General features: G+C 47.1%; 1 protein-coding gene across 2 annotated transcripts in view; it reads right to left on the bottom strand.

Annotated features, from left to right (window-relative positions):
- Nucleotides 1-296: 296 nt before the first annotated feature.
- Nucleotides 297-10,830, bottom strand: part of LOC115158538 (cancer-related regulator of actin dynamics homolog) — a 63,204-nt gene continuing 52,670 nt past the window's right edge. For both annotated transcript variants that reach the window (XM_029707622.1, XM_029707621.1), the window contains exons 3-10: nucleotides 6,909-7,077; nucleotides 6,181-6,313; nucleotides 5,765-5,920; nucleotides 5,393-5,635; nucleotides 2,885-5,258; nucleotides 2,517-2,710; nucleotides 2,220-2,379; nucleotides 297-2,010 (exon numbers count right to left, since the gene is read on the bottom strand). In XM_029707622.1, coding sequence (XP_029563482.1) covers nucleotides 1,850-2,010; nucleotides 2,220-2,379; nucleotides 2,517-2,710; nucleotides 2,885-5,258; nucleotides 5,393-5,635; nucleotides 5,765-5,920; nucleotides 6,181-6,313; nucleotides 6,909-7,077 — 3,590 coding nt within the window. In that variant the 3' untranslated portion in view covers nucleotides 297-1,849. The remainder of the gene's footprint in view (nucleotides 2,011-2,219; nucleotides 2,380-2,516; nucleotides 2,711-2,884; nucleotides 5,259-5,392; nucleotides 5,636-5,764; nucleotides 5,921-6,180; nucleotides 6,314-6,908; nucleotides 7,078-10,830) is intronic.

Raw genomic sequence — 10,830 nt, 5'->3', positions numbered from 1 at the left:
TGGTGGGCCTGGCCTCCACAGATGGGACCCTGTGTGTTCTGGATGGAGAGAATGGAACTCTGAGAGCCTCTCTCTGCCCAGGGAGCTCCTCTCCTGTGGTGTGGCAGCGCCCCTGGTGGTCGGATGACGCAATGACATTGTGTACTGTGTGGAGCCGACAGATGAGCTCAAATAGTTTCCTGAGATGACATGTATGACATCATGTATTTTTGTACTATGTTATAATATTAAAGAATAATATAGGAAACAAATGCAAAGTATTGATACTAATTTGGAGAAGGAATATGACTTGAGGCTTTGAGTTCAGACATTTAATTTATAATTCATAACATTTGCATCACTTTAAAGATGTTCTCATGAATACCTTTTTTAAGTGGGACAAAAAAGTGCAATTATTACCCCAATTTTTTTTACATACAACACTATGTACACTACACTATTGCACACGACCAAAGGTAAAAAATAAAATAAAATGACAAAGTGACTGACTGAGCCTTACGGGCTTCTCTCTGACCAATGTCCTGGTTAAACCGCCTCTAACATACATCCATACTTACATCCATACATACAGATCATTACATTGAGTAGTGAGAGGAAGATAATGATGGAAGAAATATCCATATGCTGTCAGTCACCAACAAACAGCCCAGCAGAGGTTCTCACAGCAGGGCTGATTGGTTCAAATCACATTGAGGTAAATTAAGAGGATGTGATATAGTTTAACTTGTCCAATGATGGGATTCAGAGAATGTGACTTTCCAAATGATGGAGGACCATGTAAAGGCCTTATGGATCATCACATTAGCGGTGACTTGAGCACATGGATGTTACAGCAGGCAGGTAGTCTCTTTCCATAGCAAAGCAAAATCCATGAACATTAGAATGGTGAGAATACTGTGCAATTCACAACCACCTGAACCTTGGTCTTTAGTGCTGTGTTTCAGTGCAGTCGACATTTGATTATGACAGATTTTAGTGTTATTTTACAAACTGCTGTGATTTTCAAACAACTTTGGATTTTTTTTTTATTATTATTTTTTTTTACAATATAGTATCTTAGACAGCTGTCACAGTCATCACGGGCACAGTGAGAATAGTTATACTAAGTACTGCTTTTGAATACAAGTAAAAAAAATAAGCTTTTGTACATCGCAGACAAGGCTCAGAGATTACAAATATATTGTTTCATCACTGTTAAAATCAGTGCTTGAAATAATACCCACGAGATAAGGTAACAGAAATATTGTTGTTCTAAGGGTGATACAACTGGGTGATCATCTGTCATGTTGGTTTATTGGTTACTGGTAGCCCTTAAAACACTGTTCCCAAAGTACCCCTGAATGAAGAATCTATATCCTTTTTCAGACCTGTGGGATTTATCTTTGCAATACATAAGCTTTTTTTTCTTGTATTATGTTAAGTGCATGATCTATTTACAGCCGTGGTGCTTTGATTGGCTACTGTTGGGAGGTAAGGGTTGGGATTGGCTATTGCAATGGCAAGCAGTGGCCATGATTGGCTACTGTAGGATCTTTTGACTTGTTGGAAGATATTATACAGTTGATAACATACAGTCAGGTAATCTTAAAGTTTGTGTTTTCAGGTGTTCGTATAAGTGCATGCTTGTACTGAGTGTTGGTGTTTGTAAATGTGTGACTGTGTTTATATTATGAATGTGAAACACACTTTTAATCATACAAGTACATGGTTATGGTGAAATGGGAGGAGGCTTGGGTTGAGGTTAGAGTGCTGGGGCAGAGAGGAGAGGTCGGGATGGTTTGGGACAGGGGTCATAGTTCATGGGCAGTGTGTGTACAGTACTGATACAGTGTAGAGGTTAGAGAGGAGGTTATTTGATGATCTGAGGGCAGTCACTCCAGGCCTTGGCCTTGCGCTTGGCCAGAGCTAACCAGGCCGGCTCAGTGGACACCTGGGGAGAGTCAGTGGACGGGAAGCGCTTGGTCACCTCCTTCACTGCAGGGGGCGATGGTGTGGAGTCTGCAATCTCAACTGTAACACAAGACCCAGAGAGAAAGGGTTATAATGCATGCTGAGGACACCATAAAAGTGTATAATCCACACAAGTTTGATAATAGATTTGTTTGATTATGATGATACAGATGTAATAGAATCATGTTTCATATGTGAGATATCCTAAATGTTTGATGTGATCTTGGGAAAGTGTGATGACAAACAGTTGTGAATATGGAAGCTCTTACCTGTGACTGTGCTGGGCAGAGTGTTGGCTTTCTTCAAGTGGTCCCGGCGCTCAAAGCAGCCCAGGAGGTTGTCTGGTCTCTTGGCCTCCTCCGGTGTCTGTGATTTGGGAGGGCTGGTGTTTCCACTCCCCTTACCCTCTGAAGGACTAACCAACACACACTGTGAAACACATGTACCTTTTAGCGGACTGTCCCAGTCTCTCCTACTGCCCTGAATGCATTTCTCTCTCTTCATAAACATAATCATAATGGTATGAAGGTAAGGAGAGTAATGTGTGTTAAAGTGCAGTAACATACGCTGTCTTTGTCCTTGGCCTGTTTCTCAGGCAGTTTGGCCTCTCTATTGCTGCGGCGCTCGTCTCGGCTCTGCTGCTGCTCCTTGAAGCCCTTCTGTTTCTGCAGCGCCAGCGTGATCCACGGAGGCCCCGCCTCCTTGTCCTGGACCCCTACGCTGTCTAACGAGTGCCTGCTCTGCAGCGATGGCTTCCCCTCTGTAAGTGGTGAGATGAGACAACCATCAGACTTGACATCATACACACAAAATCACTCAAGTAATTAAAATGCAGGTGTGACATCCCTACTCGCTTAAAAAAAAAAATCCATAAAATCTCTGTCATGGAGATTGGAGCACTAGCAGCACATGCACTTCCCAAGGTGACACTAACCTTTCCTGATGAGCTCTGTTTTCCTGTCAGCCTTCTCCCTCCAGGGAATACTGATGGAGGGGAAGAAGGACCTCTTCTCCTTGGGCTCCTCCTCCCCCTGACCCCCCTGGCCCTGTCCCTGGCCGTTCCTGTGGAGCTGGGCCACAGCTGAGGTTTCTTCCCTCCTCTCATCTCGCTCTTCATGACCAGCTGAATCAGCCCCCACCCTCGTCCTCTGGACCACTGCATCGCTTGAACCCCCTCTGCCCACCTTGGAGAGTGGAGAGGGGGGAGGGGTGGCAGGTTTAGGGGATGTGCTCGGTCTTTGGTAGAGTGAGGGTTTGGACGGCTTCTCCTCCTCGCTGTGCATGGAAGGGGTGGGAGACTTGCCTGCTTTGGCACGGGGCTTTGGAAGAGATACAACCATATGTCCAGGCTTTACCCCAGGAATGCTCTCTCTGAGTGGAGACGCAGGGCTGGATCTATCAGAGAAAACTGAGGTGTCAGAGTCAGGGTCAATGGGGGTCAGAGGTGAGGGGACACCGTTGAAGCTGTCACCGGCGCTGTACCTCTTCTTCCTCTTGTCTGTCGACTGATCACTGTGAAAGCGGAGGGAGTAGTTGGTCCTCCTCAGCTTGATCCCAAACGGAGAGGGCGGGCCCTGCTCCCCCCCTTCCTCCCGGCCGTCAGAGTCCTCTGATTCTCCTCCCAGGCTCACAGCGTCTGTCACTGACCCCTCAGGTCTGGGGGACCACTGGGAAGACCTGGGGACTATGAACGATGGGAGGTCCTTGGCAAACATGCACTCCCCTTTTCCGGCTGCGATCCAGACGGTCTTACTACCCCTGCTCTGGGCTTTGCTGCCTGGGGCTGGTGAGGCTGCAGGGGGAACAGAGGTGCTGGAGGAGATGTTGGAGAGAGCAGAGGCTGGGCTTCCTCCTTCCTTCTCTTCCAGATTCAACACCTCAGAGTCCCTGCTGGAGTCGGCAAACTTCTTCCTGGCCGGAGTGATGGAGAACTTGGCGCTGGCGGACATGGTCTTCCTGAGGTTGGTATGGGGGAACGGACTCTGGTCCTCACTGCTGTTTTGGCTTTGGTTATGGGGGTCTGGGTATTCCTCAAACTTACCCTCCTCCGCCCCCTTAAATATCTTGCAGCGGATACTGGCCCACTCTGCAAGAACGGCTGCACTGGACTGGTCTGTGGACTCACTGAGGGATTTGGTTTTTCCAGACTTGCGTACTGGTGGGGTCTTGCTCTTGCTTGGTGGTGGGGTTCCCATGGCAGCTTTCTTTTCATCTGCCAGACCCAGGAGAGACTTACAAGTGATTTCTTTGATATGGTCCAGGTTGACAGCAGTCCCACATAGCTGGGCACCTGTCACCAGGATGGCTGTGTGGCGGACATACTGAGAGGACAGGAGGGTGGGGGAGTCTGCTCCTCCAAGCGATGAGGCCTTGGCTCTGTCTCTGTGTTCAGTCACAGCGCTCCCCTGCTGACTGGAGGCTGGTATAACAGGCGTTAGGTTGAGCTTCTGGAGCAGGATCTGCTTCTCCCCAGAGGACCCTTTGAAGGTGAACGGCCTCTGTCTCTTCTCCATCTCTCTCCAGCGCACCTCCTCCGCCCTCCTCTTCCTCTCAGGGTCAGAGCTGCTCGCAGCCGCTTCTGCACACAGCCTCTTCTCCTCCTCCTTTTTCTTCCTCTCCTCCTCTGCAAGCAGTTTTCTCTTTTTCTTCACCTGTTTTTTCATTCTCTCCTCTTCCTCTTCTGCCTCTGTTACACTCTTTTCCTCATCTACACGAAGACGCTCTGCCTCCAGTTCACACTGCTTCCTCTCTTCTTCTTTCCTACTTCTTTCCTCTTCCTCTTTCTTCTTTTCCTCTTCCTCCAGTGTCCTCTCCTTCTCCTCTCGTTGCATAAGCTCCAATTCCTCCCTCATCCTTCTTTCTTCTTCTTTCTCTATCCTTTCCTCTTCTTCTTTCATCCTCCTCTCCATCTCCTCTCTCTGCCTCCTCTCCTCTTCTTCTTTCATCCTCCTCTCCATCTCCTCTCTCTGCCTCCTCTCCTCTTCTTCTTTCATCCTCCTCTCCATCTCCTCTCTCTGCCTCCTTTCCTCCTCCTTTTTAAGTATACGTCCCTCCTCTTGTTTGCAACATCGCTCCTCCTCTAACTCACACAGCCGCCACTCCTCTGCTTTCTTCTTCCTATCTTCCTCTTCCTCTCTGTGCCTCTGTTCCGCCAGTTCTCTCTTTCTCCTGGACTCCCATCTCTCCTCCTGCAGTTTCTGCTTCCTGGTTTTCTCTGGGGGTGTCTCCTCCTCAGCGTTCCTGTGTTGGCTGTCTGCTGCATCTTTCTCCTCCTGCTGTATGCCAGGGATATCCACCTCTTGCAGATCCTGGAAAAAATTATGTATTTTGATTTCTATTGTTGAGCTTTATCTCACTATATTCAGTCTACATGACAATTCTATGTATGCACATTCAAACCAAAGAAAGACCACCAACTGTAAGGACCATGACCCCCTCTCACCTGTGTATACCTGTGGTGCTTGCGGGAGATCCTCTGGTTTTTGGGTTTGACAGACAGCTTATGCTTGGCAGCGGTGTTGTCCAGCCGAGGGACAGACTGTGAGACTCCATCCAGGTCGATGGACTCAATGGTGCCGATGGCTGGAAGAACTTGTTTGGACCTGGGAGATTTCACTGGAGTGCTGGGGGCTTCAGCCTGGGCAGCTTCATGGCTCTCACCGGCCTCTTGGTCCTGACTGGCCCCCTGGTTGTCATGGAAACATAACATTTTCATTCTCTTCCTATATTTCCAACACAAATTATTTGAGTTAATACTGTATCATTATAAGCTAACAGTGAACTAAAGATTATGCAATTAATGATTCGCTATTACCTTTGGCTCTGTATCCACTGGCTCAGCCTCCACCTGGGCTAAGACCCTCAGAGGGCTACTGGGCACCTCCTCTTCATCCGAGCTGCCCTCGTCTCCCTCACTCTTCCTCAGAGAGGGGGGCTTCTGGCCAAACTTGATATTCTGTGCTATCTGCCGCTGCATATTCCACACACACACACACACACACACACACACACACACACACACACACACACACACACACACACACACACACACACACACACACACACACACACACTTTGGGTTTGGTGTTAGACATTGAAGACAGCAGTAACGTTAAAGTGTCTGTTATCTGGGAGCAACAGTTGACTTACGAGTACATGGTAATTAGAGTCATCAACCAAGACTGTGAACATACATCTGAATGTGTGTGTGCCCGTGTGTTTAAGGCCCACCTGCAAGTTCCTGACTTTATCGGAGACGTTTTCCTGGGACATGGTTTGTTCTGGGCTGAGCTCCTGTACTGCTTCCTCTGGGATAAACACACTGTCGTGGGAGAGGGCTTGAGACCCAATGGGGTTCAGCTCCCTGCAAAGACATAACGGGAGCTATAGTTATAGCATACTATTACAGTCAGTCACTCATTCATTCCTGACAATATGTAGTATCCCTGAGCAAATTCATTTGCTCAAACAAAAAAATCATTTCACACACTCTAAACTCCACCAATTAAAATCTAAAAGTCAGTCAAGCAGTTTATAGACCACATTTAAACTGAACTGCACCCCTTTCTCACCAGACTGAGATTTAGTCGAATCTGCCGACTCGAAAATAGATAACATTGCATGCCAAACGAGAAGCCACATGATAATATATGTGGGATCCACGTTGGGTCTTAGTGGAAATAGTATTATAGGCTTTATCTGTGGTCTGGGTGTGGCTTACTGGAAGGGATTAAAGACAATGTGCTCAAGTCCATGCAGTCTAAGTTATTGATAAGACCTGTGTTCAGAGCTTGTTTCATTTTGAGGTGAGGACCTGTACAAGCAATAGAGGGAAAACAGCAATGTAGAGCCAACTCAACTGCATTGCATGGCAACATTATGAACAGTGTATAAATGCAACCTGGACTACTGCAGTATTTCTCATAATATCAAACAAAATGCATAGATGTCCTGTTTACCTCAGATGTTGATTGGTCTCCTCATCATCTGAGGTGACTCCGTTAGACACTTCCCGTGTGGAGAAGCTAGCCTTCAGCTCTGCTGTATCGAACTCCCGCTCTGCTGCCTTCTTCTTCCTCTTCCCAAACAGGCGTCTGAACGGCTGGAATTTTCCCTGTCGTCGCCTCTCTGCAGGCAGAAAGAGAAATGATAACCAAAGCCACACACTATCACCTTATCGCTCTTTATTATTACATCTGTGGACTGTATAATTACATCTAAATGAGTGGCCCGTAGTGTGAGTGTGTGTGAATGTATACAAAATAACTCCACAGCAGATGAGGTGAAGAGAAAACCTTGGATCGGTTGATAATACTTACCTTGAATAACAGAATGTGCTAAATAAAGTAGGAATAGTCAGAAGGACATGGAGGAAAACCCACATTCGAATCATAAAAAGGCTGAATCATTCTGACCTGGCTGGACCATTGGGAGTCATTCAGGAAATCACTCACTCCTTGAACGACTCTCTCTTTCTCATATGCAAACATACATTTGTTTCACTTGAACAGATACTCAAGGCTACGCAGATACTCTTATCCAAAGCAACTTTAGATAGTTCAATACTGTTCATGTTATCTACACAGCTTGGTGTGCTATGGACTTTTGAGGTTCCAGGCAGTCTAATTCCACATAGATGTGATTTATCACTGACGTTTGCACATGCTCCTTCATCACATAAATACTCTTCTATCGTGGCATGTGCCAAATTGATTCATAAATTGTCCCCAAGGAGAGTTATTATACCAACTTCACTATACCAACAGCTGGGTGGTATGGAGCAGAGTATTCACCACCACAATTACTCATTACAAATCAACCTTGAAAATCCCAGCTACGTAATCACAAAACCAGAAGGTTACTACAAATGCAGAAACAATGGCGGTGAAGCTCATCATGACTGCCTGCTTATCATCACTGCCTCCTCGTCCTGTCTCTGTGACCTTGTCAGATGGTGTTTCATCTGAGCAGCAACTTAGCTGACCAACAGATCTCTTCTTAAAGTGTAGGGAGCTCCTAATGTCAACAGTAAGGTTATTATGTTTTTGTGTTTTTATTTCCATTCGTTTTTAGTTTTTTTTTCAAATCAGTTCAGTTTCAGTGAGTTTTCAGACCTGATTTGCTAGTTTTTATTTAGTTTAAGTTCATTTTTATATTATTTAGTTTCAGTTTTAGGTTTAGTCTTAGGGACAGAAAGCATGCGTGGGAGCCTAGGAGGCATTTGGGTTATATTGTTTTTTTGTTTGTTTTTGGGTTGTCACTTCATGCAACTGCACATAAGGTCAAAGACAGAAGAGAAAGCGAGTCATCTCACTGGCACATTTTCTTCTGGTCGGGCAGGTATGGCGACCAGGTATGGCGACCAGGGAGAGGACACAAAGTAGACCAGAGCCAGCTGTTCCCTCTCTCCTGTGAGCATGCCAGATATTATGGAGGAACTGTGTGTCATGCCCTGATCTGTTTAACCTGTCCTTGTGATTGTCTCCACCCCCTCCAGGTGTCACTTATTCTCCCCAGTGTATTTATCCCTGTGTTTCCTGTCTCTCTGTGCCAGTTCGTCTTGTATGTCAGTCAAGTCAACCAGCATGTTTTTCCCTGTACTCCTTTTGCTATTCTCTTTTTGATAGTCTTCCTGGTTTTGACCCCTGCCTGACTTTGAACTGGTTTTGACCCTTTTGCCTGTCCATGACCATTATCTTGCCTTACCCTATTGGATTAATAAATATTCTAAGACTCCAACCATCTGCATCTGGGTCTCGCCTTGTGTCATGATAGTATGAACTGGCCATGACAGAACCAGCAGACTTGGACCAGCTCTGCCAAACAGTCTCCATGCTGGGAGCCACCATTGGGAGACATCAGGAGTTACTACAGGACCTTTTGGAAGGGCTCAGTTCCTTGACAGAACGCCACAACCATGGGTTAAAGGCTATTATGGAGCAAATGAGCAAAACCACCTCTGAAAAACCCCAATCACCCAGTAATTTTCCCCCTATCTGTGGTGAGTTTGTACAGCCTATCCCGACTCCTCATCAACCCCGTTTACCACCTCCAGAGCGATATTCGGGAAATCCTGGTACCTGCTGAGGTTTTCGTTCTCAGTGCTCGCTTATTTTTGAGCTACAGCCATCTTTGTTTTCTTCAGACCGATCAAAGATAGAGTATATAATTACGCTAATGTCGGGAAGGGCGCTCTCCTGGGCTACGGCAGTTTTGGAACAACAATCTGTCATGGAATTCATGGCAGAGGTGAGAAGTTTGAGTCTCCGGTATCCAGGAGAAAGGCGGCCAGCAAACTGCTTGACTTACGTCAAAATTCCCGTAGTGTGGCAGACTACGCAGTGGATTTTCGCAAGTTGGCCCTCTAGAGTGCCTAGAATCCGGTGTATCTTTTCGATACTTTTCTGCACGGATTATCTGAGGAGGTAAAGGATGAGTTAGCTGCTCGGGAACTGCCGGTGGACCTCGACTCTCTTATCGCTGTCACGAGCTGGCTCGAAGAACAACAGGAGAGGTAGAGTCAGGCGCAGGAGACAGAGAGTTCGTGACCACACTTCTTTATTTGAAGTAACGGGATGTGGTCGTCAAAGTATAGGGGCGCAGCCCTTAAATATTCTGCGATGGTGTACACAAATAAAATAAACCACTGGCAGAAGGAAAACTCAGTACACGTTCTTTTCGCACACAAAACCCGGACAAGCAACACAATCACGTACAACCACATACATCCTACGCTAACCTAAATAACCCCCCTTACTAATGACTAACCCAAAACAGGTGCGTGCCTACCTAGACCTAACCAAACGAAAGTGAAACAAAAAGGGATCGATGGTAGCTAGTAGGTCGGCGACGACGACCGCCGAGCTCCGCCCGGCCGAGGAGGGGCGCCACCATCCGTCACTGTCGTGACAATCGCCTTAACCATTAAAATTGATGGACGCCTAAGGGAACCCAAGAGTGAGAGGAGGTCTGGTCTCAGGCACACTCGTGCACCTGATATGGCGTGTTCACCTATGGAATCTGGAAGTTTCCGATGGCAGCTTTTCCGAGAGGAGTCTTAGTCACCCGAGCTCTCTCGTGAATCTACGACGGGTGAGTTGGATACTCCTGAGCCTATGCAGTTGGGAAGAACTAGGCTATCAGTTTGGGAGGGCTCAGGGAGGATGAATAATAACTGTCTGTACTGGAGGGGCAGGACATTTTATAGCTACCTGCCCTATTAGGAAACCCTTGTCTCTAGTGGGTACCGGTACTATGGTGAGTCAGACTGGGAGTTCCCTAATTCCCATCACCTGCACACCCCTTTTTGCTCTTGTGCTGTGGGGAGACCAATCTAGTCTCTCTGAGTGCTCATTGACTCTGGGGCTGATGAATGTCTTATGGATGCCACGATAGCTTCGGAGCTTGGTATTCCCACTCAGCCTCTCTCTGTGCCCATGGATGCTAGGGCACTGGACGGCCACTCTATAGGGTAAGTCACCCATAGTACTGTGCCCGTTCAATTACGGGTTTCTGGTAACCACGGTGAGACAATACAGTTCCTCCTCATTGCATCTCCCCATGTTCCGGTTGTTTTAGGATTATCCTGGCTCCAAAAGCACAATCCTGTGATTGACTGGACCACAAGCTCCATCCTGGGTTGGAGCCCATTTTGCCATTGTCACTGCCTTCAAGCAGCACAGCCTTCCCCTAGTCGTCTTCCTCAGGAGGTTAGCAAGACGGTGGATGTCTCTGTTATCCCCACGGAATACCATGACCTCCTGGAAGTGTTTAGCAAGGCACGTGCTACTTCCCTTCCCCCGCACCGTCCTTATGATTGTGGCATTGATCTTCTCCCAGGCACTATACCATCTTGGGGTCGTTGTGCTCTGTCCGGACCAG

This window comes from Salmo trutta, chromosome 22 (genome assembly GCF_901001165.1).
Source record: "Salmo trutta chromosome 22, fSalTru1.1, whole genome shotgun sequence".
Lineage (NCBI taxonomy): Eukaryota > Metazoa > Chordata > Actinopteri > Salmoniformes > Salmonidae > Salmo > Salmo trutta.
The sequence above is the reverse complement of the archived record's forward strand: the minus strand, read 5'-3'. Positions and strand labels throughout refer to the sequence as shown.